This window comes from Mirounga angustirostris, unplaced genomic scaffold (assembly GCF_029215605.1).
Source record: "Mirounga angustirostris isolate CCGP_5_RB_7025 unplaced genomic scaffold, mMirAng1.0.hap1 SCAF_9, whole genome shotgun sequence".
Classification (NCBI taxonomy): Eukaryota; Metazoa; Chordata; class Mammalia; order Carnivora; family Phocidae; genus Mirounga; species Mirounga angustirostris.
In genome coordinates, this window is record NW_026991717.1 from 62,392,857 (window position 1) to 62,420,302 (window position 27,446).

At 58.6% G+C, this 27,446-nt stretch overlaps 1 protein-coding gene and 1 long non-coding RNA gene across 3 annotated transcripts; both read right to left on the reverse strand.

Moving 5' to 3' along the window:
* Positions 1-2,177: 2,177 nt before the first annotated feature.
* Positions 2,178-11,910, reverse strand: DLL4 (delta like canonical Notch ligand 4). Of its 2 annotated transcripts, XM_045900328.3 has the most exons (11): positions 10,782-11,910; positions 10,401-10,670; positions 9,830-9,887; positions 8,670-8,933; positions 8,194-8,254; positions 7,972-8,102; positions 6,353-6,522; positions 5,974-6,193; positions 4,246-4,948; positions 3,635-3,743; positions 2,178-3,114 (listed from the first exon to the last, which is right to left on the reverse strand). In XM_045900328.3, the coding sequence occupies exons 1-11, from the start codon at positions 10,845-10,847 to the stop codon at positions 3,109-3,111; spliced, it is 2,058 nt and encodes a 685-aa protein (XP_045756284.1). In that variant the 5' UTR covers positions 10,848-11,910; the 3' UTR covers positions 2,178-3,108. The 2 variants fall into 2 exon arrangements, with proteins under 2 accessions (XP_045756284.1, XP_064426736.1); XM_064570666.1 differs by lacking the exon at positions 8,670-8,933.
* Positions 11,911-19,890: 7,980 nt separating this feature from the next.
* Positions 19,891-25,439, reverse strand: LOC135361587 (uncharacterized). The gene is made up of 3 exons (XR_010405052.1): positions 25,130-25,439; positions 24,905-25,028; positions 19,891-21,569 (listed from the first exon to the last, which is right to left on the reverse strand). It is a non-coding gene; the product is annotated as an uncharacterized LOC135361587 (long non-coding RNA).
* Positions 25,440-27,446: the final 2,007 nt, after the last annotated feature.

The following is a 27,446-nucleotide window of genomic DNA, read 5'->3' on the forward strand; positions in this document are numbered from 1 at the left end:
TGCCGGATAGGAGCCACTGTCTTTTTGTTTCTTACCCCCTAACCAGTCTGACCGCGGCGCTGAGGCAGGAGGGGGGGCCCCGGTGGAACAAGCCGGGTAAAGGCATTCCTCCCTTCACAGCCTCTTCCTGACTCACCTCCCCACCCCACAGAGATACCCAGGTGGTTAGCAGCCAGTGGGCCCTGGAAAAGCAGCTGTCCCCAGAGCTGGAGTTCACCATGGGGTCAGATTAGCCTTTAGGCTGGGCACTGCCTCCCGGCTGTTAAGGAGCCACGAAACTGAATTCTCTTATGAAATACTCTTAACAAATTAAGCAGGCATTTGCTAAACCTTGGAGAGCACTTCCCAGTGCTTTGTTTGGCCTTGTTTCTGCCAAGCCCAGGACCTCTCCCGTATACCTGGACACTCTCTCAGGAAAGCCTGGGTACCTTACCGACGAGAAGCGGCTGCACCCTCCGGGAGTGACCTCCAGGCTAGCGTAGGAGAGCTTCCGCGGTGGCCTGTTCACACCCCAGCTGCGTGGCCTAGCTTCTGCCCGTGGAGCCACGGGTTGGGGCTGCCTAACCCAAACCTGGGCTTAGATCCCCTCTGTCCCGGGGAAAGCCTGTGTGGTGGGCTCTCCCAGCTCCCTGTCTAGGGCATCAGAGCCCGTGAGTGGGTTTAGCTAGCCAGCTCCCCTCCAGCGCTCTTCTCTGAGGCGCTGGTGGCCCGTGAAGCCCAGCACAGCCTGGTTGTGTGGACGTGCAGGCCCGCGGGTGTCCTACCTGTCCCCCACATGGGAGCCTCGTCATCAGCCTTGTGTCCCAGCCCAGTTTCCCCAGCCCCCAGGGCCCGGGAGCCGCTTTCCTGTTTCATTTTGGGCAGGAAGAGTGAGGTCGTGTTGTTCTTCCCCCTGCTGCCGGCTCAGGCTGTGGGAACGGTTCCCTGAATGCTTTCCTGTTTGATACCCTGTGTGTGCAGTGAGGGGAGCAGGGGGCAAGAGCAAGGCGTGGAGCATGTGCCTCTGGGTGAGTGTGGATGAGCCTTCGTCTCTCACTCCCATGTCTCTGGCATAAGCCCCCAGGTCAAGGCTGGGCATGCTGTATGTGTATCAGGGAGAAAGAGGAAAAGGGAGGGCAAGGAGCACTACATATACTTGGGCTCCATGGGGAGCATCTGGTGGGCCTATTTTGCTTTACTGTGGACAGGCTGGGAGCATCTGCTTGGCCTTTGTCGGGGGCTCCATTTTTTCATCATTTGCTCTCCATGGGGTATGCCTGTGGCTGTAGAGAGAGGACTGTGGCCCCCTAGGGACCATCCTGCACCTACAGGAAGGTAGACATGAAGTAGCGACTGAAACTCCCTCATTAGTGCCTCAGCCTGAGAGACCTGGACTCAGGGAAGGCCACCTCCTCGCCCTCGGCCTCTCCCTGCAGTCAATAAGTCCCCGCAGCTCTGGGCAGACCAGGTGCCCAGACTCCGCTCTCTTGGCCAGCTGCAAAGAGGACAGACCTAAGGCAAGCTCCCCCACCCCCAAGACCAGTGCCCTGCTGGGAATGAGAAAAGAGTAGGTAGGTGCCAGTCTATCTAAAACCCTGCAGCGGCAGGAAGAAGGACCCAGATGCCATTCTGGTTCAGAGACCCCATTCTCCAATAAGCGAATCTACTTGAAAAGAGAAATACAGGCAGGATCATCCCTTCCTCCAAATTCCTGTATCCCCCAGGCTGGCTAGGGAGCCCACAAATTTTTTCAGGCTTGAGGAGAGAAAGGGAGATAGACTCAGGTCAGGGGGCATATCCCCCAAGTGATGGTGGGGGCATAAGGGGAAACAGGGAGCCACAGCAGCCTCAAGCCAGCAGTCAGGGAAGGCTGGTCTGGGCCTGGGCCTAGATGGGCGAGCTGGGGCTCTGCAAGGACTGGAAGGGGACAAGGGTCGGGAGCACAGCCGGCCAAACCCAGGCGCACAGGGTCCCGACGGTCCTGGTGGGGCAGACAGCTGCAGTAGAAGAAGGGGAGTGAGAGGGGATGGAGAGAGCATTCCCACTCTGCCATCACAACGACAGGACCCAAGAAGTAATAAACTCCTGTACACATCTGTTCCATATTATAAATACACATTATATACAAAATAATGTTATAAAATGTAGAAAGGTCAGTGCTTCTGATTCTTAAATTATTGAAATACTAGACTCCAAAATAAACTACAAAAAAAAAAAAAACTCATATTATTGATTTCTGAAGATCGGCTTCAAGGGTGGTCTGGGGGCAGTAGTGGGTGTGGGCAAAGCCCAGGCTCGAGGCTGTAGGAATGGTTCGAGGGAGGAAAGGGCCTCGGTGGCAACGGAACCTCAGTTCTCCCTCACTGGAATTTCTAACAATGCTGCCCTGAGCCCCCCAGTTAGGCCTGGCTCCCCTGACTGGCCAATGGGGCAGGCCCTTCACCTGTCTGCCCAGGGGAACGCAGAGGCACCCAAGGCCAGAGGCTGGGGAACAGCCTTGCCCAGAGGGCCAAGGCCAGGGGGAAGCTGGAGGGGTGTTCTGAGCAAGGCCCACATGCAGTAGTTGGAGGCACAGGGCAGAAAGTGCTCCTCCCGCTTCAGGCGCTCACCTCACCTGCAGGGCAACTCCTGCCAAGAGCCGCACCCGATGGTATCCTGGCCCACAGATGGCCCTGCCCATACTGGCCTCCTCTCTCCTCTCTGATTCGGACCCAGCTGTCACCACGGGGCCTGGGCCAAAGGCACTTTTGGAAACACAGATGCCAGTGGAGGCCACAGCAGCTCCAGGCCCCACAGGGCCACTGCTGCTCCCTCCGGAAAACAGGCCAGATCCCCAGAGGGGCCCTGTGAAGGCCACTGCCGGCAGGGCGGGTCCCAGTGGCACCTCTCCTCTCTGCTCCCCTGGCTGGCGCGGCTGCCAATCTGATGCCAGACAGACACGCAGAGGCGTGGAAGGGCACTGCATCACTTGGCAAGTTCACAGTCTGTCCAGGTCATGCCATTCCCTCTTCCTCCTGAGAGCAGCACGTTGCATATTAAAAATGTCCCATCCAGGATGCAATGTAAACAATGCAGAAGGAAGATCCAGCTGCTGGGGCCGAGCTGGGATGTCCTGGGAAGGCTCCTGCCTTATACCTGGAGATGATGGGGAAAGCAGGGAAGTCGGTTACCCTGGAGGACAAGCACTCCCTCCATGGCTGCCCCGGGCCTCCCCGGGAGAAGCCCATGAGGCAGGTGGGGCAGCCCTCCCCAGACTTCGGCCCTGGGACACACGCACAGGCCTGGGAGCCTGTGTTCATGTGGTGGGCCAGTGGAGGAAGCAGTGCGAAGGGGCAGGAGGGGCACAGGGCAAGCACTCTCACCCCCAGCAGCCCTGTGGCAGTGCCGGGGAGCTGGCCAGGTGCCAGGGCCACCCAGCCCAGCGCGAACACAGTGGAGAGAGCTAGTCCCCGCTCACCCCCACGGCTCCTGTTTCACACCCTCTGCGGCAGCAGGGCCGGCAGGGACCCAAGAGCCACTGCACCTGGCCAGCCAAGGAGGGGCTCTGACCCACCCTTCAGGAGCGGCCCCTGGGGTGGAAATTCACCAGGCTACTTTCCCATTCCCGAATGGCAGGAGGGGACATGCTGGAAGGGAAGGCGAGCCCGGCACTCACCTCTGTGGCAATGACACATTCGTTCCTCTCTTCTGATATCAAACACACAGACTGGTACATGGAGTCCCTGGGGGAGCATATCGCTGATATCCGACACTCTGGCTTTTCACTGAGGGAACACAAGACAGGCCGGTGAGGGAGGGACAGGGAGAAGGCTGGGGGGCAGGTGGGGTGCTAACCCGGACCCCGGAGAGCCAAAGGGCACTGGCTCTGAGAGAAGACACAGGCACCAGGGATGCCCAAGGCTAGCCTGGGGGGGCCAGTTAGGAACAGGCCCCCAAGAGAGCCACAGGACCCCCAAACTTACCAGGGTCTCAGGCCTGGAAAAAGCTAGCATTGCTACTCCAGACAAGCCATCCCATGGAAAGATGGAAGTCGTAAGAGACACAGTGTGGTCCCTTGACCTTCGTGAGTGAATGAATGAATGAATGAGGAGGGACAAAGGACCCCGGGCAGAAATCTTGTCAGAGGAGTCTCCTGTCAGCAGCGAAACCCCCTGTTTGCTTAAAAGGTCGAGGGCCTGGTGCCAGCCTTCCACCCGTCCTGGGGGAGCCCAGGGAGCTCCATGCAGGGCTCTGTGGCCAGGCCCTGGGCCTCCAGGCGGGGCTCACCTGTGTAACCGCAGTGGCGCCTTCTCCCCTAGGCTCTTATCACTGTGGGGGTACTTCCCCAGCAGGGTCCCTCGCCCCAGAGGCCCTGGGGCCAGATTATAGTCCAGTGTGTGGTTCTGCTGTTTGCCACAGTTGGACTTGTCCAGGCCACAGTCCACTTCCAGCTCCTTCTTCTGGTTGGTGTTCTTGAGCTGGGCGGCAGGGATCAGGTTGTCCTTCTGGAAGTCCGACAAGTTGTTCATGGCCTCCCTGCTACCATCGTCGGGCCGCCGAAGACGCAGCTGCCGCACAGCCACTGCCACCATGCCCAGCAAGACCAGCACCACCACCAGGCCCACACCCAGAGAGACAGCCACCCAGGGGAAGCTGGGCGGCACGCTCACAGGGAACTCGCAGCGGCTGCCCACAAAGCCATAGGGACAGTTGCAGACGAAGCTGTCCTCGGAGAGGCCAGGGTAGCAGGTGGCCCCGTTGAAGCAGGGTCCCGAGGAGCAGGCGTCGGCTGGCATCCGCACCTCGCAGTGCCGGCCCGAGAAGCCATCGGGGCAGGTGCACACGAGCCCGTTCTCCAGCTCGTGGCAAGTGCCGCCGTGGGCACAGGGGTTGCGGGCACAGTCGCTGACGTGGAGTTCACAGTGGGGGCCTGTGAATCCAGGACGGCAGCGGCACACGCGGTTAGGACCACGGTTCAGGCACTGGCCCCCTGTGGGTACACATGGGTCACGAGTCAGCAACCGCCTGGGACCCCCCCTGGGGCAGAGGGTGAGAGCCCCACCCCAGACCCCAGCACGAAGAGCACTGTACCACGAGTCTGGAGACCTGGGCTGGAGGGTGCCTCTGGCCCCCTATGCCTTAGGGAGCTCACGTATAAAATGACTAGCATCTTACAGAGCTCCGCAGTGGAATCGGACAGGTATGCTTGGGGTCGAATCGCAGCTGTGTCTCTCAAGCTGGAGGTGATCTAGCACCTGTTGCTTTGCCTTATTCGAAGCCTCAGTTTCCTCCCTTGTTAAATTAGAGTATATCTATCTACGGAGCTATCCCCTCCATAGAGAGCTCTGAGGGTCAGGTCAGATGACGCATGAAGGCAGGAGCCCACGCCTGGTATATAGTAAATGCTCAAATAAATAGAATTATCAGCTAACAAAGTTAACGGAGTGATTAGCCAGAGAACACACTCCATCTCAGCCCTTCCCACCCCTCTCCAGCTCCTGAGGCTTTTTTCCTGCATGCTGCTGTCTGCCTGCCTCACAGAGGGTCATCAGGAGGCCAAGCAGACCAAGATAACCAACATGCTTTGCATCCCAAAAGATGCTGAACATTTTAGATGCCTGGTGCCATGGGGCAAGGTGAGGCCTTCCGAAGTAGGGCCCTAAGTGTGGTAGCCTCCCTCTGGGAGGGACACAAGGCCTCATAGGTCCTCTCCCTAGCCCAGGACTTCCTGGGGAAGGTCAGAGGCCATCCCCACCAGGAGGGGGCTCCGACACGGAAATAGAAGGTGAAGCAGGGTGCGCACCACTCCTCCAAGGCCAGCACCCACTGCCAACCGGCTCCTCTTCCAAAGCCACCCGCTGATGATGCCAGCTCTTCACCGTCCAGAGCAGGGTGGGACCATCTCAGCCTGCCCAGAGGGACTGACCTGGCCTCTCTCCTCTCCTGACTCCCTCACCAGAAGGCTCTCTGAGTCCTAAGCCTGGCCCCCGGGGTTAGCGAGGCAACAAGACTCACCATTGGCACACGGGTTGCTAGTACACCTGTCCACTTTCTTCTCACAGTTGGAGCCCATGAAGTTGGGGGGGCATTCACAGGCATAGCTGGCCCCCTGGCTGCGCTCCCGGCAGGAACCCCCATTGAAGCAGGGGGAGTCGGCGCAGCTCAAAGTACTGTGTTCACAGTGCAGGCCGTAGTAGCCCGGGGGACACAGGCAGCGGTAGCCATCCTCCTGGTCCTGGAGAGAGGCCGGAAAGAGGCACAAGTCAGACCCTGGGGGGCAAGGATGAGTGGCTTAGGGCCAGACCCCCCTGCCCGCAGGGCCATGGCCGCGCAGCTCCGCGGGTGGGGCGGCCTGGGCACTCCCTGGCCAGCCCTGGGCCGGCCCGAGGCTCACCTTGCAGCTGCCCCCGTTGCGACAGGGGTTGCTGTCACACTCGCTGAGCTCCAGCTCGCAGTCCACGCCGGTGTAGCCCGGGCGGCAGGTGCAGGTATAGCTCCGCTGCCCGCTGTTGGAGCACGTCGCCCCGTTCTTGCATGGGGAGTGGTGGGTGCAGTAATTGAGATCTGCAGAGACAGGGAGCAGCCAGCTGAGCGGGGCTGTCGGATGATCCCCAGCGCCGGGCTCCTTATGGTGCAAGTGCAGTGTCCATGTGTGGCCCAGAGGCTCCAGCCCAAACTCATCCCCGCCCAACTACCCTTCTTCCTTGACCCACATCTGGCCTGTGCAACGAACCAAAGTTTAAAAAAAATACAGCTGGACAACTGCCTACTAGGTAAGCTCACAGCCACTGGCCACCAGGGTAGAAGGAAGGGAAGGAAGAAAAGCCGATGGCAAGGCCCCATGTGGAGAAGGAAGTCAGAAAAGGCTTCGTGGAGGAGGGGCAGCTGAGATAAGCCTGGAAGGAGGGATAAAATGTTAACAGGTGGAAATGGTAGCGAGGAGGCAAGAGCCACCGTAAGTAGCGACCAGGCACTTTTTAAAGGGAAATGTGTTACGAGGGTATTTTGAAATATAAGTATTTGTTTTCTTATTTGGGAAGGACAGGGAGGGAGCAAATAGAGAGACTGGAAGGGCTGTGTTTGCCTATGATGAGTATATGACTGTGTCACCTGGGAGCAAATGTGGGCCGAGGAAAGAGAGTGGGCAGGAACAGGTGTGTAAGTGTGTTTGAGGTAGAGGAGAGGAGGGAGAAAGCAACACACACACAGAGAATACAGGGGCTGAATTCCAAGCCCCTTGTTGCCAGCAAGTCAGGGCTCAGGCAAGCTCTTTCCAGCCCGGCAAGCCCCCTGCCCACCCTCCCGAGGCTTGTGCTGGCGTCTCCATAGCGGCAACCACCCTCCTGGACCCTGCAGATGGGAGGCACACGCTGCAGCTGGCTGCGGGATGAGGAGCAAAGGCCTCCCTCCCCCATGGGGGGGCTGGTCAACCCCGACAGAGCCAGAGGGACCAGCGGCCCTCCCAAACCCAGAGAGAGACTTGGGCTCAGGCAGCTGCCTGGCAAGCGCCACTGCGGAGGAAGAAGGGGGCCGTTTCTGCCCCACACCAAGAAGTCGGTTAGATGTCACTCCGCCCAGGGGCACAACTTGCCCACAGACTCAGGGCAGCTGGTGGGCACACCCACAAGGCAGCTGTTTAGGGGAGAGCTGCTCAAACAGCCCTGGCAGGTAAGCAAACACTTAGGGGGTTAATAGGTAACTACAAGGTAGAAAGAGGAACTGAGCCCAGCATCCCTGCTCCCGGGCCTTGCTGGAATTTGAGTGCGACCTCCAGGCTGCCAACCTGTCGTGCTCCTGGCTTCTCCAGCCACCCTGCGTCCCCAGCACCTGAGCAAGAATGACCCACCATCTCCTTTGAGGCCAGTTGTTAGGATCCTTAAAAGCCCCAAGCTCCTTGAAGGATAATGGGAAAGCCAACGGGGCAGTCACCAAGTCAGAAGGGCGACAGCTCTGGTCCCCACGCCTGGCCCATCTCTCCCACCCCCTCTGCGTCCTCTCTCTGCCCCAACTCACCTTGGTCACAGAAGAGGCCACCCCAGCCCTCGTCGCAGGTGCATTGCCAGGGGATGCTGCAGGTGCCGTGGCGACAGCCATTGTGGGGGATGCATTCGTTGCAGAGGCGGCCCTGCCAGCCTGGGCGGCAGCTGTTGAACAAAAGGGAGGCTGAGGGTGAGGTGAGGGCTTGGCCGGGGAGGGGACGGCTCCCTCCTCGCCCACTTCTTGTCCCCTACTCACATGCACTCCGCTGGCTTGCTGCAGTAGCCGTTCTGTTCATGACAGCCAGAAAGACAGATAGCTGAGGAAAGAAAACAGAGCTGGGTGAGGTTGGAATGCCAAGGAGCCTGCAGCCCCGCACTCCCTCTCCTGGCCCTGGGGGTGCCCCCAGCTCTACTGGGCTCACTTCCCACTCCTGGCCTCCCAGAGGAGCCACGCACGGGCATTATAAAGGGCAACGGTGGCGCAGGGAAGGAGAATCCCGGCTGGATGGAATGCGGTAACAGGGTCCTTGTGGGCTCTGGCAAGATGGGGAGGAGCACTAAGAAGAGACAGATCAGAGTCCACGCCTGTCCTGAGCATCCCCACCTGTTCCTGAGGCCCGGCTAGTGGGCAGCCCAGACCTGTTCTGTGAGGGAGGTAGGCTGTGGCTGAAAAGAGGCCACTGTGTTGGCTCTGGGGACCCCTGCCAGGGAGGCAGGAGCTTGGCTGCTTACGCTCTTCGCAGTACTCCCCAGTCCAGCCGGGGAGGCAGGACAGGCTGCCATCTGGCTGGCACACGTAGTGGCCGAAGTGGTCATTGCGCTTCTTGCACAGGCGCGAGCAGCTGTCCCCATAGTAGTTGTCACTGCAGATGACCCGGTAAGAGTAGCGCAGCCTCGTGGGGGGGCTGGTCTGCTCATCCAGTAACCAGTTCTTGCCCACAGCTAGGGAGCCCTGGATGGCGATCTTGCTGATGAGGGCGTCTGGTGGCAAGGCCTCTGAAGGGGCAGAGGGCCAGGTCAAGGAAGGGCAGCCAGTCCCGAGAGTGCCAGCAACTGCTGGATCAAACCAGCTGTCCAGATGACCCCCACCTGCTAGCAAGCACAAGCCAGAGGAACCCAAGTGTCCCACTGGTTAGCTGCCACGTGTGTGTGTGTGTGTGTGTATGTGTGCAGAAGGCCTGATATCGTTCAAAAAGGGGACAACAGAAGGATGTTAAAATATCCCAGTGTTCTGGAGGCAGGTAGACCAGGAAAGGGAAAAGAGGTCAAAATGGGGAAGAAAAAAAAGAAAGAGTGAAAGAAAGAGAGAGAGAAGGAGGGAGGGAGAGAGACAGAAGAGAAGAGGAAAGGGAAGAAAAGAAAGAAGGAAAGAAAAAAGAAAAGAAAGGAAAAGAAAGAAAAAAGCAAAGCCAGGCCGGGGAGGACCCTGGGAGCAAGGGGTCCTCTGGTGCCCATTCACGGGTTCTGCCCTCAGAGATGGGTAATGCTTTTCTTTTTCCTTTTCAAAGTGAGAATTGTTGTGCTGCTGAAATATCCTTTTCCTCTGTGTCAGAACAACATCCCAAAGCCATTATTCCCTTTCCAAAGGAGCGGAATTCGCGAAAGGTGTAAAATACAGGAAGGGGCCCGTCAGCGGCGCTGGCAGCTTCGGCCTTTCTCACCGCCGTGCTCCCCGCGTTCCCACGCCAAAAATAACCCGCAGGAAACGCAATTGTGCTCAGAGTCCAGGCAGCGAGCGGAATCCGAGCGTCCAGCGCGGGGCGCAGCTCCAGGCCGAGCTCAGCGTCCTGCCCCCCCCACCCCCCACCCCGCACTTCCCCCGCCTATTACAGGTTAACTCTTTCGGCGCTGCGCCGTGTCGCCCCCCTGTGGCGGCGGAGCGAGCTACTCACCTGGCCGCAGGTCGTCTCCTGGCGCGTGCCAAGCTTCGATGATGAGTGAGAAGGTACCCTGGAGGCCAAAGGAGGGGGCGGGGGAAGACAGAGAGAGAGCGAGATGAGCAGGGGCGGGGGAGGTGGGGGTGCCTTGCGGCCGCGGGTTTAATTAATCTAATTGCAGGATACAGTTACAGCTCCCGGGTCAACATAACGGGTCTGCGCGCACCATCGCGCGAGCAGGGAAGGTGAGAGAAGAACCCCGAGTAGGAGGGTTAAGAGATGGGGGCATGTTAGCGAGTCATTCGAAGGTGGGAAACGAGCCTGGGCAGTAAGTGATGAAACTCATATCCCAAGAATTGGGAGGAGAGAGGGCACAGAACTGGGAAGAGGGAGACTGGTGAGAGCCTTCCTGAGGATGAGGTCCCAGGAGAGAGTCGGAAGAAAGTATCAAAAGAGAGCGCCCTTGGTTTTGTTTGTTTCGTTGGTTGGTTTGGTTGGAAGCGAGGAAATCTGGGGGAGGGCTTTGGTCCCAGGGAGCCCCCTTCTCGCCTTTCCTGACCTCCCAGTGCACCCAGGCTGTGCTCACCGGCCAGGTGAAATTGAAAGGCAGTTGAAGAGGGTTGCGTCCCCCGCCGCTACTATCGTCCCCGACGGCGAAGGAGTTGGTGCCCAACACAGGCGTAGAGACGCTGCCGAAGGTGCAGGGCCCGGGCGACACGACCGCCTGGAAGTGCTTAAGGCAGACGCGGAAGAAGGTCCTGCAGCCGGGTTCGCACGGCCGCCCGCTGGCCAGTACGCCTCGCTCGTTGGCAAACTCCTGCAGCTGCAGCTGGAAGACTCCGGAGCAGGCTGCGCGCTATTGCACAGGAACCGAGGGAAGGAAGGAGGGGAGCGGTCAGTTCGGCAGACGCCCGGGGCTCAGGCTCCGGGCGCGGCGGGAGGGGGTGAAGGGGGCGCGGGACGTTACCTGCTGCCAAAGTGCCACCAGCAGCAGTAGCGCCCAGCCAGAGGCGCTACGGGACGCGGCTGCCATCCCCTGGAGCGTCGCTCTCTCCCCGCGCCCGCCCTGGAGCTGGCTTCGTTCGGGACGCCGCTTTCCCGCGCGTCTGTCCGCCGGAGGGGTCCCTGGAAAGCCAGGCTCTTCTGGGGCTTTCCTCCCGCTTCGCCTTCTCGCTAGCTCTGCTCCAACTGCGGCGGTAGGTAATCCAGGTGAGGGCGGCTGGGCGGCGGCGGGGCTGAGGACGTGTCCTCGGGCTAATCCTGGGGCTGCAAGCCGGCTAGTGCCCGGTACACTGCACTGAGGCGGCTTGAGCTGCGGCTCTTGGCCTCGTGTTCCCAGCTTGCGCTCTGCGCCGCTACTGAAACCTGCGCGCTCGGGAGCCTTCCTTATATATATTGGCTCCTCTCTTCGCCGCCTGTCACTCAGAACCCATGGTCACTCTCCCCTCCCCTCCGGGCCTCTAGCGCTACAGCCCCAGCAGGGCCTGGAGGGGGCCTCCGCCCCCGCCATCCCCCGTCCCCGCCAGCCAGTCACGCACAGGTCCCCGCCCCTCCGTGCCGCTCTCAGCCCCTGGGTCCCCTAACTCTGCGCTTGCCAAGGTGACCAGTTCTCCGCGGCCGAGGGGTTAAGGTCCGAGACCCTGGCTGTGAGGGGAGGGGGAGGGCCTGGGGGAATGGGGCGGGAGGTGAGCGAGTGGTTCCCGGATGGTCGTGGAGGCGGAGACACTGGGGAGTCCCCGTGGGCGGTCCGTCCGCAGCCGGAGCTAGTTACCTTCAGCTTCGAGCAGGTAAAAAGAACTTAAGCTCGGAAAGCGAAAGCAGGGTCGAAGGACTCGAATCTCCTTCTTTCCCGGGCCTTGGACGCTGTCGCCGCCTCAGTCCCCAACCTGTGAGCGCCCACCCACCTCGCGTCCCCGGCGCAACAGAGAAGCCAGCGGAAGCTTTAACCTCTCTGTGGCCACACGGGGCAAGGCGAGGGCCTTGAGTCTAAGACTCGGGGGCTCTCGGGGGCTTTCTCCCCCCTCCTGGTGGGCGTCTCCCTCCCTAGTTGCGGGGGGCGTGTCCAGCGCGTGCCTTCTCCCTTCTGCCTCCAGCCTGGGCTCTACTGGTGCCAGCCCCTAGACGCGTGGTCCCGGAGACAGGGGAAGGGGGCGTGGTGCCCGAGGTAAGAGAAGGGGGGCGCGTCCTCAGCTGTATGGTAATGAGGTCTGGCCCCTCCCCCAGCGCCTCCCCTCACCTGGGTTCAGCTTCAGCTCCACTGCCCACCGTCTGCCCCCACCCCAGCAGCCCCAAGCCCCCACCCGCGTCCTGTCGCTCCGTTGGGGCAGGGAGGAACTCTCCTGGCTCCAGCGTTGGCTCAAGCCACTGGAGAGTCCTGGTGAGGGGCTGAGGTCGGGTAGACCCGGCTCGTCTCCTCATAGGGGCGAGATGGAGGGTGGAACTGAAAGCGCGCGGACTAGTTCGGGGTTCAGAAGGCTTCGCCCGTCTCGCCTTCGCGGCTCCCCCGGGTGGCCCCACTTCTCCAAGCGGCGGCAGTGCAGCTGCTTTCCCGGAACCCGGCGTGATCCCCGGAGGCCTTAGACCGGGGAGGGCCGGCTTCTCCCAGTCTCGGGGGGTGCCGGGGATCTCTCTGTCTCAGTGACGCGGAGGGCAGCGGGGGCCTGGTGGCTTCAGCTGTCAGCCCGCCCGCACAGCGATGGCTGTCGTCGAGCGATAAGATCGGCGCGGGGCGGGGGGGTGGGGGGTGTCGGGAGCAGGGACGCGGCGCGGGCCCGGGGGAGGCTGAAGCGGGGGGGGGGGGGGCGCGGCAGTGGAGCACAACAGCTGCCTAGGCCTAGCACGGTCTGATTTTTTTGACTTGGGGGTGGGGGTGGAGGATTGGGGGGAAGGATGAGAAACAAGAGGTTGGGAGCGTGGGTTGGGGGAGGGGCGAGATGAGGCGATGGGCTCCGGGGTCCCCCACGCACGGCCACCCCTCCCAGCCACCATCTGGCGCGAGCGGGTTGGCGTGGGGAACCGAGGTGGGGCGGGGGCCGGCAGATGGGCCCAGGCTGCGCTCCAGAGTTAATGTAGGTTATGGGCAGGCGGAGTCCCGCGGCCCGAGGGAGGGGGGCCCAGGGCTCGCCTCCCAGCGATCCTGACAAGTGGGTTCCTCACGCTCGCTCCGCCCATACTCTACGAACCTTAGACCTGCCTAGGGTGCCAAAGAGTGCCCCTTGCTCTCCTCTGAGCTGCACCCATCCCTACCTAGTTCTGTCTGCTTCCACCTCCAGATCCTGGCCTAGTTCATAAGAACTCGCTCCTTTACTGGCAAGGGAGTTCCCTACTCTCGCTCCCTACTCTCAAGGGAGACATCCAACCCTACAGGATGCCTCTTGCTCAATACTGGTAGATCTGGAACACTCTCTACTCCCTCTTACACATCCTGACTAATGTGTCCAAAAGCACTTTGCAAACAGTTAAGGACCAAGCAAAACCATTATTATCCTCAGAGACATAAAATGCAAGGGATCCCAGAGACTTAGAAATCCTTTTTGAGGAGGAAAGGGTTAAATTCTCCTCGCCATCAAAAGGCATTTATGAAGCATCTATTTGCCACGTGGGTGCTGTCCCAGAAGTTCATTATCCTGCTAAGATGCCACAGCCTGAGTACCCACAGGCCCTCCAGTCTGCTGGAGTCCCTCTTTGACCACATTTGCTGAGTAAGGAAGGGTCCCGGTGCTGGCCCAGAACTGAAATGCAAGTGTCCACAGCTGGGACTCCTCCGTTTTTCTCCCACTAGAGACCAAAAGAGCCCAACATGTGTCCTGGGGCTACCGAGAGCAGGAGGCTGTGAGGCCACTGGAGGCCGCAAATCACAGGGGGGTTGGACCCACCTGGACATCTGCTGACCCTGCCCCTATGCAGACACCCGGCGATGACCTCGAGAGGGAGCATGGATGCAAGGTTCAACCGACCTGAACTCCCCTGGACTGACGACTGTGGGCCCTCTAAAGGTCCACGGGTCCTCATCCCCACTCGCACCTACAACGTCAGGAGCCAGAGCAGGGTCCAGGCCTGGCTTCATGCAAGGCCCACAGCCTCCCTTGCAGGGGATTTCTGCTTCTGTTGTCCTCTCCTCCTGGCCCCTGCACACAGCCCCCCAGCAGGTAGAACCCGCACCTGGGGCCGTAAAGAGCCAAGGTTGTCTTCCAGCCGCGCCCCTAAGCTGACCCCAGGTTTATTGGCGTACCACCCGGGCCGCGCAGAGCCTCGGGACCCCTCCCCTACTGGGTAGCCTACTCGCCCCTCCCCCCCACCCAGTCGGCGGCGCAGCTCAGAGGCTTCCAGCATCGTTTCGCCCACCCCCACTCCCGTTCTCGGCGGGGCAAACTGTGCGGCCAGGTAGGAGCGCGGCGGAGGTCGGGCCACGGAGCCCGTCGGTCAGGCCAGGGGCGGGGGGAGCTGGCCTGGCTTGGGCGGGGCGCTTAAGCCTTGAGGGGCGCCGCTGCGGTCGCTGCGGAGAAGGGGCCACGTGCAGGGAGCCGCGGCCCCGGAGCTGCACAGAAGGCGGGGAGATTTGCAAACTGTTGCTGCCACATGGCTGCTCCTTTCGATCCATTCACATTGAAATGAGGCCGGCGCGTGCCTCATCTGCCGCAGGGCGCTGCCACGCGTCAGCCCGGCCCGCCGCGTGCCAACTGGGGCAGTGGGGCTGGCAGGGCTTGCCAGCCGTGGGGGCGCAGCCCGGGGCCCTGAGGCCAGGAGGGGGGGAGGGGAAGGGAGCCGAGCTACCCTAGCCGCTCAGGCGCCGCAGTTTCGCGGACCTTGGCCCTGCAATTGGGAGCGAGCCGACGAGCAAGGACCGGGACGGACGGGTTTCGGAGGGGGGCCAGGATCGATGCCGCCGCTCCCCGCAGATGCGCCCGGGCAGCGCTACTCTCCATCTGCCGCTGCTCGCACCTGCCGGTCAATAAATCGATTTTACAATTTAATGCAGCAGCTTCCCGCCCGCCTGGGACAGATGCCGCCGCAGAACCACCTCCGCCCTCACCCCTCCCCTCGAGGGGCGCCAGCGGTTAGGGCAGGGATTCCCGCTCGGCAGGCGGTGCCCCGCGGGGCCTCGTTCACCTCTTTCTCGAGTCCCTACACGGAACTGCCTGCCCAGGGTCTTTCCCGCGGAACAGAGTGGGTTTCGCATAGGACAGGCCTGAAGCTGGTGGAGGAGAAAAGATGATGACTTAGTGGTAGCCTTGAGGACTCATTTGGGGGCTCTGTGGGGGAACAGGATGCGATGGCTGATAATAAGATGAGAGCCCCTGTGAGGAGAAAGGGCTAGGACTTGGGGCATGGGCGCTGAGAGACAATGAATCCTGAAGACGCCCCATGATAGGGATGGGGAGGGTTGAGCTGGAATGGGGCCTCTCCCCAGTGCCTGTTTTGGCTGAGTCTGGTGAGTAAGCATAACATAGACCTAGCTTTTGGCACTCCTCAGCCATGTAGTCTTGGGGCCTCGGGACTTGTAATTTATTTTTATTTTTTATTATTTTCAAAAAATCTTTTTTGGGGGGGAGGGGCAGAGAGAATCTCAAGCAGGCTCCAGCTCAGCTCCCCCCATGCAGGGCTCAGTTTCACCGGCCTTGAGATCATGACCTGAGCCGGACACTTAACCGATCGAGCCGTCCAGGTGCCCCTAAACTTTATTTTTAAGTAATCTCTATGGATGCCTGGGTGGCTCAGTTGTTAGGTGTCTGCCTTTGGCTCAGGTCATGATCCCAGGGTCCTGGGATCGAGCCCCCACATCGGGCTCCTTGCTCAGCAGGAAGCCTGCTTCTCCCTCTCCCACTCCCCTGCTTGTGTTCCTCTCTCGCTGTCTCTCTCTCTGTCAAATAAATAAATAACATCCTAAAAAAAAAAAAAAGTAATCTCTATACCCCATGTGGGGCTCGAACTTACAACCCTGAGATCAAGTCACAAGCTCTACTGACTGAGCCAGCCAGGCACCCCTCTTGGGGCTTGTAATTTAAAACCCTGGGGTTTCTCATCTGTGCAGTGGGAGTAATAATAACAGTAACATGGGAGGGTGACCAAGTAACAGACTGTATGTGATTACACATTTGTGGGGCCCAATAAACACTAATTTCCTTTCCCCCTAGGTGACATCCTGATAGCCAGGGCAGACTTGGAGTAGAAGGGAGATCCCTGACATCAAATGAGGTCCAAGAGGAAGGAAAAGAAAAAGGAGAGCTGAAAACAGTCATAAGTGAGGAAAGCCAGGTAGGGCATGGAAGGGAGGTAGGCCCTATGGAAAACCTTGACTGTAAGGGCCTTTTGTGGGATGAGGATGTGATGAGGTTCTTGGCTGAAGAGAGAAGACTGGAGCTTCGAGAATGGGTTTGGAGAAGAGATGAAGGTTGGAAGAACCAACTGCCCGTGGCCTTGGCCTTTCAGAGATGACTTTCCTGCCAGGGTCAAGTGTAGGTCTCAAAATGGCAGCCCTCCTTCTTCCTGGTGGTGTTTCAGAGCAGAGGTGTATAGGAGGAAGGAAAAGTCAATTTCTGAATTGCCCTGGTCATTGAAGCTCCTGGTAGCTCAGGGGACTCAGCCCTCCCCACATCACCAAGTGGGCTGGGTGGTCCACAGACTAGGGTGGACTGTCCACTGGCTGATGGTTCATGACTGGTGACCCCATGTCTCCAGGAATGGATGTCCAAGTGGGTAAGATCATTGAGCATGAGTCAGAGTGCCTGCTCTGGCTCCTTGTGAGACCAGGAGCATCTCCCACCTTCAACCTCCCTGATTTCCATGGAGCCTGAGGGCTGAGGCTAGCCCCATACGCTGTCTCCTTTGCCTTCTTGGAAGACCAGAGCAGGTGACACCTGGAGCTGGGGTAACTGGTGTGGACAGGGGCCTCTCCTTCTCAAGGAAAACACTTTGGACTGCAGAGGCAATGGGCTCAAGAGAGGAGAAGCTGAGGGCCCCTGACCTGAGAAGCCCCTTTTAACTGTATCAGAAGGAAGCTCTCCCCAGGCCTCCTGTGTGCTGATCAGAGGAAAGGAGGGGCAGGGTGGAGACCTCCTGGCTGGAGGCAGGGGTCCTCACTGGTGGTGACCAGCAGCTGCCCCAGCTTCATTTGCCAAACCCAGGGGATGCCTGGAAAGCTAGGGCCAGGAGCCATGCAGCGGGTATTTCCAGACACAGAGGAGTCCGGGGTTTATGGTACCTCCACGGCAACTTTCCCAGAGCCCCTGGCTTCCCCTTCCCTAGCTCCTTCCTGTCCGCACCCTAGCGAATGAACAGGGAGGCTGGGGTGGGGGAAGGGAGGGAAGGCTCAGGGAGGCCTCTGCGTGGAGACCCTCTGGCTGGAGGCCGAGCCCCAGCCTGCCCTTGCCTCCTGCCCAGATCCCTCAGGGCGCGGACAACTCTGAGAGATGGGTCACAGGACTAAAGAACAGAGGGTACAGGGCAAAGACATTGCTCAGAGGGATGGGACTGAGAGAGAACCTGCCACCAGCTAGTGCTGAAGGACTGAGGGAGCTGGGGCAGAGCCTGAAAGCAAAGGTTCAGGCACCCCCTGGGCCCTAGATCTTGAGCTGGCTTCCTTAGCTGAGATTTTTCTTCCTCTGTAGAAGCCTCTTCACTCACTCATCCTCTACCCTGGCTGGCTAGCCTCCACTGTCCCTCCCCAGCATACAGGTCGCTTGTCTCTGAAACCTCTCTTCTCTGTAAACTTTGACAGGTGGGAAGCTCTCCCTAGCCCCACCCTCCCACTCAGCCCTCACTGCCCTCTTCTGGCTCTGGCCTTCCATTAGCATCCAGGCTCAGCGTTGTCCCTGGGTTCCCCAGGTTACTGCGTGCACTCCACCTTCCTCCACTGAGCAACAACTCATCTCCTGGAAGGAACTCTGACCTCTCATTTCTCCATACAGCTTCTGATCTCTGATCCCAGCTGCCACCCAGGACTTGAAGCAAGCAAGAGATAGGGGATGGGCAGCCCCAGGAACCTGGGAGTGGGGACTACTCAGACAGCCTCCCTGGAAGAAAGGGTCAGGCCTGAACCAGGAAGTGCTGTGTTTCCAGTACTCTCATAGAGAGAGAAAGACATCAGGGACAGGTGCCAACTCTGAGCAGCTGCCTGAGTAGGCGGGGCACTGTTTCCTGGAGAAGGGAACCTGACTGCCATGGTCAAGGAGGTGATGGGTCTGAAGCAAAGGATGGTGACCCGCTGTCTCCTTCTCTCACCATGGTCAGAATGAGAGGAAACGGGCTTCCATTGTGGCAGGAAGGATTTAGGTTAGACATATGGGAGAACTTCCTGTGACAGTGTCTACACTATGTATCCCAGTTGTTGATCCAGGTTGAACTCTCCCCTGGAGTTGATGAGAATTGCATGTTAATGCTTGCTAATGAATAACTTGCCTTGCCTGTGATTAGCGAAGAACCTCCAGCCCAGAGAATGTATGCGTCCAGACTCTCCCCAGAGAAGTCCAGAGAGGCCTGGGAGGCACCAAGACCAGAGCCCCAAAGAGTTTTCTGGACAAACTTAGGCCACTGTGAGCCGATGTCACTTTGCCTCTCCTGCCCCCAGCCCTCTGGCCACCACTCTCAGAAAAAACAAGCCCTCTGGAGCTGTCCAGCCACAAGAACTTTGAGTGAGGCAAAGGGGCGGGCTGGATTTAAGGTCTGGGAGCTCATAGAGAATTCCCAGAGCAACGGTGAATACTCAGGGTCTCCAACACCAGGGATTTCAGTAACAGCCTCAGTTAACTCTATACATTTAGAAACAGACAGGCTTTGACCCTCTATTGTGCCCACTCACCCCAGTCTCCTGAGTCCTGCTTGGGCTGCATGAATACTTGTGTTGTTGGAGCATTCTGCCACCAAGATCCCTGTGTCGCCTTGTGACCAACGCCCCCCTCTCTTGCTTCCCCTCCTCTACTAAGTGGCTTGATCCCCTACCCCCATTACCCCAACCCTTCTCCAAGTAGAAAGGAAGCTAGGGAGACTGAGGACAAATCCATCAAACTGCCATCAAAAGAAGAGAATGCAGGCAAAAGTGTGTACCCTGTGGCTAGCCTTCTTGGGGCCACATGTGTAAGCAGAGTGTGGGTCCATCAGTCAGCCAATTGTGGATGAGGTCTACCGTGTGCCTAGCATGGGGCTAAGGTCAGCGAGGCCAAAAGGAACATCATATGTCGCTCCTGATGCCCATGGGAATTGGAGTTGAAATCGAGGCCCATGAAAAGAAACGTGATGACCTTTGGAACCAGGGTTCAGAGAGGGAGTAGGGCTTCAGGGGTCAAAAGAGGCTTTGTGGGAGAGGGGGATTGCACTGAGCCTGGATGGGAAAAAAAAAGAGTGGAACTTAGAGAAGAGAGGGCATTCCTGGCAGGGAGAATGGAGAGAGGGAAAGGATCAGGGTGGAAAGGAAGTAGGTAGAGGTAGAACAGATTTCACATATGGAGACATGTGGTTAGATAGGTAGGGTTTGGAGACCCAGCAGGCAAATTCGGACTTGATTGAGAGGCAGTCGGGAACCTGTGGGTTCTTGAGCTGAGGAGGGTGTTCTGGCAGCAGCAGGCAAGATGGTCTAGAGTGGGGAGGTACAAAGGGCAGGCCAGAGGCAGCCAGGAGGCTTTCTGCACCTCTGGCTGGTGGTCAGGTGTGCAGAGATGCCTGGGTCCTGCCCCTGAGATGGCTGGCCACCTGAGAATGCCAGACCCCTGATGACCTGCTAGGAGGGGCCCCACACCCAGCATCTGCTTTCTCTTCTCAGCCTCTGCTTTTCAGATAGAGCCCTGCAAACATGACCAGCATCAGGGCTCCCCAGTCCCAATACTGAGGGTGGGGGCCACTCTGGCCATGCCACTTCCCCTGCCAGTTCTCCCTACTTCCTCCTTTTTCTTTGAGAGGCCCGAGGCTCTGCCTGGAATCCCAGACTTGCCTAGAAGAGGATAAAGGGTTGGATCAGGCCCGGTTCATCTAACCTCAGACCTGGAACACACAAAGGGAATCCATAGGTGTCTCTAGAAGCTCAGGGTGGGGTGAGCTCTCACGGCCACCTAGATCAACCCCATATTCTGTAACCAAGAGCTTGAATACTTCTGGGGATTGGATCCTCACCCCCTCTCCAGGCTGAGCCTGCTCTTTAGATAGTTCTGGTTATAGAAAGGTTAGACATATGGGAGAACTTCCTGTGACAGTGTCTACACTGCTCATTGATCCAAAAGTCCTGCTGTGGTCAATGTGGCCTGGTGTCATGGGAGGGCTCTGTTTGGACTGGGCCTCGCTCAGGGGCTTCTGGAACGGCGCTGCCAGAGGGAGGGTCCACCAGCCTCTTGGATCTGGGGTGGCTCTGCGGGGTCCTGTGGGCCCCCTGCCGCGCCTGCTTGGCACCCTGGGCTGGGGCAGTTTAAGCGTGAGAAGCTCAGGTCAGTTCCCAGCTCGGCCCGGGGGTGGGGCAGCCAGGGTGAGGCCAGCCCTGGTCAGCCCTTCTCAGCCTCACCGGGGAGGCCAGGCTCAGGTCAGCCTGTCGCAAGGGCTGTCCCTCCCCAGGCTGAGATCATCGCCCTCCGGCCTCCATGGCAGCCCCCACCCCCAGCTGAGCTCACTGCCCTGGCCCGCTGGGGGACATTGTTGTCTCCCGGGCCCCTCCCCCGGACTCAATGAGCTGTTTGTTGGCATGTCCGGCGCGGGCAAGGGGAGGGCGGGCACAAGGCGCCCGCACACAATGGGGATTCCGTCCATTCTGAGGTGGCTGCGGGAACCAGGCTGGCTTTGTCCCTGGGACCCTCATTCCCACCATTTAACGGAGCCGGAACTCCAGGCGGAAGGCCCCGTATAAGAACAACAATGTCGTCACCCTGTCTGTGGGGGAGGGTGCTGCAGGCCAGGGTTCCTGGGGCCCAGGGGACCCACAGTCTGTGGCAGCCGGGGGGGCACTTGGGGCAGGGCTGAGGCTGTGCCACAGATCGGAGGGGAACTCGGGAGGCAGATGGGCACTCCCCCACCTGCCCTGCCAGTCCGTCAGCAGTCTGTGGCACACATGGAAGGGGGCTCCCTGGCATCACCAGCCATGCTCCACTCCTCCGTGTGCAAAGATGAGCCCTAAGGCACAGAAGGGACGAATGCATCCCGTAAGCCCTGTTTGGTGGTGTGCCATGGAGGGACTGGGTTAGGGGCAGCCTGACCTGCAGGCCTTTCTGCATCCAACTTGGGCAAAGCACTTTGCTCAGAGCTGGGCCGAGGCCCATTCCTGGGCCACTAGCTTGGCTAGCCTGCCCCTTCGGAAGTGGCGCGGGCTGCTCAGACAACAAGTGTTTATTTTCTGGGGGGGGGGGGGCAGCACAGGACGTCATGGCGTTTCCCTCCTGCCTGGTGCTGCAGTGGTTCTCACAGTCTGGGCACTGGTCACATCACCAGCCTTTCCTCCTCAGCCCTGGCCTCCTGGCCTCCCCCTCCCACCCTACCCCATGCTCGGGCCAGGCTACACAGTTCTGAAGCTCCTGCTTCCGGTGCGGGGGCCCTTCGGAGCAGGTCCTCATGGAGGATGTGAGCAGCTGGGAAGTGCTAGACCGTCCCTTTGTCACTGCCCTTGGCATTCAGGCTGAGCTGAGGGATAGCCCTTCTGTGCTCACCCTCACCAGGACGGTTGGTGTCCCACCCGGGCACACTCCTAGTGCGATGCTGGCCCTTTAAGGGTCTTGGGAAGCCAGAACAACAGGAAATCCAAACGGCCTCATTAGGCAGCTCCGAGCTCAGCACAGTAATTAGTGCCCTGAAAACAAAACAAGGAAAAGCAGGTGGTGGTGCCCCCCCTCAATCTCGGCTGCCCCCGGCATGGCCTGTTAGTACCCAGAGTGAGGCAGCTGGGATTGGAGCCCCTCCCTTCTAAGCCCCCTCACCCCAAGCTCCTGAAGCCGGCTGCCCACTGCCCAGGCCAAGGGTCAGAGCCTAAGCTTCTGGGGAGCAGGCAGTGGCTTCTCTTCGCACTGTTTCCCCTGGGGAGATTGAAGCCCCAGGGGCGTGCATTGGGGCTTCCCCTCTCCCCACAGCCAGGTGGCCACTTGTCCACAGCATCCTCCACCTGTTTGGAAAATGCTGTGATGGGGGCTGGGAGCTGGGGTGGGCTCCTCCAGCGGGAGAGAGGAGACCCCTGGGAATCCCAAGCCAAGAAGGCCCCCTTAGGAGAAGGGAAAAGCCTGCTCTGTGGTCCTGCCTCTCAGGATCTGTGGTGATTCTCCAGGTAGGCAGGACCACTTGGGCAGAGGGGATGGTAACCCACAGGCCCTCTGGACAGACCCTGGGGACTTCAAAGCTCCCTCCATTGGTAAAAGCCTGGCCGGGAGCAAAAAGGGACCCTAGTGAGTTCTCCTGAGCCAGGCAGCAGGCCCTGGCTCATTTTATCCTTTCCCCTCCCCGTGTGATGCAATTGGAACCCTACTTTGTCCCTGACCCCTAAGATATCTCCCTTTATTTGTACAGCTAGGGGAGGAATATACTATGCTCCACTTAAGAAACGAATATTCATTCAACAAACATTTATGGAGTAGTTGCTATACTCCCTACACTGTGCTGGTAGGGTGTTCCTGAGAAGGTTTCAGAGAACTCATCGTGATAGCTCATTACAGTCCTTCTCTATCTCTCTCTTTTAAGTAATCTTTATGCCCAACATGAGGCTTGAACTCACAGCCCTGAGATCAAGAGTCACGAGAGCCAGGCGCCCCAGTCCTTCCCTGTCTTGAGAAGGCCTTTGAGTGGAGGGACTATGGCTCTCTTCAGGTGTGTATCTCCCCATAGACCTAGCACGTAGGTGATTGCTCCATGTTTATTAACAATCAAAAATGAACTAGGAATGGTCTCTGACTTCAGAGAGTTTACCATGTAAGTTTACCAGCAGCAGCACCCTGGCAAGCCCCCAACCCTTGGTGATAATCAGCTCCCGTGCTCCGAGCCCAGACCTCCAGGAGAGCCCGAGCCTTTGTGCAGAGCAAGGGCTGAGGGCATATGGGGGAAGAAACCTCGAGTCCTCCTGAGAATAAAGCTGGCTATGACCCTGGGATGTGGGGAGGAGTTGCCTGGGCTACGGCAATGTGAGGAAGGGGGATGCTGAGCAGGATTTCTGGGCAGGTTGGGTGTGGAAGGTGGCCAGCCTATGGCTGGGGAATGGGGCTATAATTAAGCTGTGGGTAGGTTTCTGGCCACAGAGCCTGTTGGCTGAGAACAAAGGCCTGAGACATCATTGCCCAAGGGGAAGAGAAGGAGCAGAGGGAAGGGGTAGCAGTAACCCAGAAACTCCCATCGGGTTAGGCAGCTGGTCAGGGAACCTGACTGGCTGGTCAGGGAACTCTGCAGGCACCTCTGGAGGCCATCAGCTAGGTGGTAGGTAATTTCTGAGGGGCTTCAATCTGGAACTGAGGGGCCAGTGCTGATGGCAGAAGTGGAGGGGACCAGCCAGCAAGTGACCAGAGGGTCACAGGGTCATGGAACAGGGGTTTCCCAGCCCTGACTATGCTATGAGAATCACCTGAGCAGCTCCCTAGAGATTTTGATATAATTGTTTGGAAAAGGGGCCTAGGAGGCACTGGTATTTTCTAAAAGCTCTCTAAGTGACCCATTGCGCACCCGAGGTTGAGAACAGTTCTCCCTGGGAGCACAGGGCCCTGCTTTAAATCCTAGGGCCTCATTTGCCCCTCCCCAGAGCCCACAGTGCTCAGAGGCCACACCCACTGGACCAAATAGCCCGAGTGCCCCGGGGAAATGGGCAACAGAATCCCGTAGGCTTGGGGGTGGAGCCTTTGGAGAAGCCCTCCCCTTCTTGGACCCCAAACCCCAGTGGAAAGTTACCCAGGGAAGCAGCCGTGGGGCAGACAAGGCGAGAAGCCTGGGGGGAGGGGTGTGCGTGGGGTGCCCTTGGCTTCTCTAGGCCCCCTAGCAGGGACCCTGCTGCCTAGCACTCTAGGCCCCTAGGCCCGGGGACAGCGCCCCTGGAGAACAGGCTGGGGACTGGGGGGGCGCGGGGGGTGGGGAAGAAAGGTAGACTCAAAGCACCTGAGCAGATGGGGCCTGATCCCGTTTGGGACGTGCGCTCCTGAATCATTTCCCGGATATAGCTCAACGGCCCAGACTTCAAGGTTTTGGGGGGGAAATCTTTTTTCCAAGTTCCTCGATCTGTCATCCCCTCCCCCGCCGGCCGGATAGGCCTGGACCAGTGTCCTCTCTCAGCTCCCCCTCAGCCTCCCAGCTAGGGCTTCTCCACTGAACTCCCTGGACATTGTTTCCCTCCTCAGGAAGTCTCTGATGCCCTGCGCTGGATTTTGTTTTCCTTGTTATCGGGACAACTAATATTTTTTCCTGTGCGGAAAAAAAAAAAAAAGAGAGATTTTCCCAAGCAGATTACAGCTGTCAGTGAGGGGGGGAGGGGGCTGGAGGTTGAGCCCTCCCTTCACCCTCCCCTTCTGCCACCCTTACAGGGCTGAGCTTTTGAATGAAGGAGGAAGTCCTGGCCCCAGAGCCTGCTGGGCCAATTGGAGCTGGGGGCAACTCTGGCCTTGGCCTTGGCAGAAGAGACCCTGCCCTCTGCCTATGGGGCCCCTGCTCCCTGCTAAGAGGGCTGACCCGTGGCTGCATCACATTTCCAAGGACAGGGAGAGGGTCCTGAGCTTGCCTTCTCTCTGGGGGACTGAAAAGGCAGGCCACCCCACAGCGGCAGCCTGGCAGGACCTGGGAGGAGGGGGAGCACTTAGGAGACCCAGCTCTGTGGAACCCTGTGACTTTGGGCCATTCCCTCTCCTCCTGAGCCTCGAGCTCCTCCCCTCCACCAGGGAAATATTGATAGCTGCTTCACCTATCTAAACGGTTCTGTTGTGACAATGCGGAGGAGATAAAGAATATGATTCAGTGTCAGAGGTTCTTCTGACTCAGGTCAGAAGGGTTAATGGCAGATGTCTCAGGACCTGTGTGACCTGCATGAGGCCCCAACAGCCAGCAGGACCAGAAGACAGAGGCTGTCCCCGAGCAGGCACAGCCGGATGTGCATGTACACACACATGCGACCGTGAAACACACACACACATACACAGGCCTGGGCATTCCTCCTTGATAAATGCTCACTTTCTGCAAGCGGGTGTTGTGGCTCTAGGGACAGGCTGCCGGGGCCTTTGGGGGTAGGGAGCCGTAGCATAACCCCGGCTTCAGCAGAAGAGCCTTGCCGAAGATGACCGGGCTTCTTTTCAAGCTGCCAACAACAAAGAGAAGAGTTTCAGATGTGGGTTACTCAGTTGTTTGTGGTGTGCAAAGCATTAAGAAAATGAGCTGCCCCCCAACCGAGCCCTGTACCCTCCTGCAAGGTGGGATGGTCTGCTCTGAGCGAGGCTGCCTTCATCTAGAGTGCGGAGGGCTCCTCGCTGGGCTGAGTGCAGGAGTGAGCAAGGCCATCTGTCAGGAGGTGGGAGGACATAGGAAGATTTCCATTTAAACTTTTTTATCTGAAAAATAAATTGAGCTTTAGTAAGCTTTCATATGGGTTTTGACTCTAGTGTGTGATTTATACATAAATGTTCATAATCAAAACAGTTTGGAAACCACTACCCTGGGAGACCAAAGCCCTGTGAAGGCTTTCTATCCTATCAGAAGCCCATTTCAGATCGGGTGCTGGGTGAGGGAAGGGAGCTGTGGGGGAGGGGCTGGGGCGCTCTGGGTACAGAATCGCTTGGGCCCTGTCAGATTCCCGGATGCCACCAGCAGTGTGGACCTTCCTGGCCACCCTGTGGTCTCCCTTCTCCCTGCCCACCCTTTCAGGCCTGCATAAGCCCCTGTAGGACTCTAGCACCTTGGACTGCCATGCTTCCTGCAAGGGAGAGAGTGGTCCCATATGATGCTCCCCTCACCCCCCGGGGCTGGCTAAAGTGCGGCCGGGGTCCCTGTAGCGGCCCTGTATGTTGTGTCACCCCCAAGAGAAAAGTCCCTGGCGGGAGGCGGCCTTCTGCCGGGAGGCTGTTTCCTCAACCAGCCAAGGTAAGAAGTGGGGGATTTCCAGCCCTGTCCACGGGGCTGAGTTTAGTACTGGGGGCTCCTCTCCTTGCTCATGCAGCCCAGACCAGGGTGAGGACAGAAACTCCGGCGTTAGGCCGATAGGCAGGCCGCTGTGAAGGCAGCAGTCAGCTAAGCCCACAAGCCTCCAGATGCTGCTCCCTGCCTCTGAGAGAGCTGAGCCCAGGATGTAACCCCAGGGCTACACCTGGGACCAACAGGAACCCAGCCCTGGAAGACCCTGACAGGCATCTTGGTGGGGAGGGGGTGCTGGAAATCCAGAGCCACGCTTACTCATGGGCCTGTGGGGAATGACTCAAATTGATGAATGCCCCTGCCTAACCCCAGCCGGCCCTGGTTCTGGTGGTAAGGGGAATGACAGCTCTCCATCTCACCCTTGAAGGCTCCCCTAACTGGCCGGTACTTCCAAGGATGCTGGAGTCAAAGGAGCCACTGTGAGCTCTTCAGGTGGGGGCCAGAAGCCTCACATTCCAGACATCCTGCCCTGAAAGCGTGGCCCCTAGGAATGGGAAGCGGTACGCTAACAGCATTCCCTGTATTCCTGTACAGTGGTCAGCTGAGCAGGGAGGGCGGGTGCAATCCCGGGGAGCAGGGGGTTGCTGAGTGGAGGGAGAAGTAAGCACCCGCGATGACCTGGTGATGGTGGCACAATGTCCCAGCTCTAATGTGGTTCTGCTCAGGCCCAGGTCCGGGCTGAAGAAACTAGACTTGCTGTGCCTGGCTGGCTTGGTCGGTGGAGCGTGCAACTCTTGATCTTCGGGGGTTGCGAGTTCAAGCCCCACATTGGGTGTAGAGATTGCTTAAAAATAAATAAAAATCTTAAAAAGAAAGAAAGAGGAAAAAAAGAAAGAAGAAAGAACGAAAGAAAGAGAAAAGAAACAAACAACTGGACTCTAACTCCACCTCCATGGAGAGATTCTCCCATGCCTCAGATGCTTACGCGTTTCATTTCATTAGTGGGCTTGTATGTATTTGCTGTGTGCACATGTGTCTGTGCTTTGTGCACACACACGCATGCTTGTAGCTCGTGTGATTGAGGCATGCCAGGTGGAGGAATAGGCTGGGACTCATGCAAAGTCCCTGAGCAGGAGAGTATCTGAGAGGTGAAATCATAAGTCCAGCCACCACCAATGCAGGCTAGCAACACGCCGTGATAACGTGCGTGCGTCATCACCAACCTACACAGCAACCAGTCTTCCAAGAACGGTGTTATCACCTCCATTTTACAAATCAATAAACTGAATGGGGCTTAGAGAAGTTAAATGACCAGACTGAGGTCATATAATGAGCACATCCCGATGTCCAGGCCAGAATTTGAACCCAGGTCAGTCTAAAGCCATGCCAGGGGTCTCTCTACCAGGCTCTCTTGGGACGGTCATCATTCATTACACTCTACTGATCCTTGTCTCTGAGATGCTGGCTGCCCTGGTCTGAGGTAACAGGCCTTTCCCCTCCCCTTCTTCCCTCCCCTCCCAGTCCAGGTGGCAAAGCAGAGCCTGTTCAAGGCCGCTTGGAGCCCAGGATGCTGTGGCCGGACCTTCACATCTAGCCTGTCCCCAGTTCAGAGAGGGTCTGGCTGGCCTTGGGCGGGATCAGCTAGGGC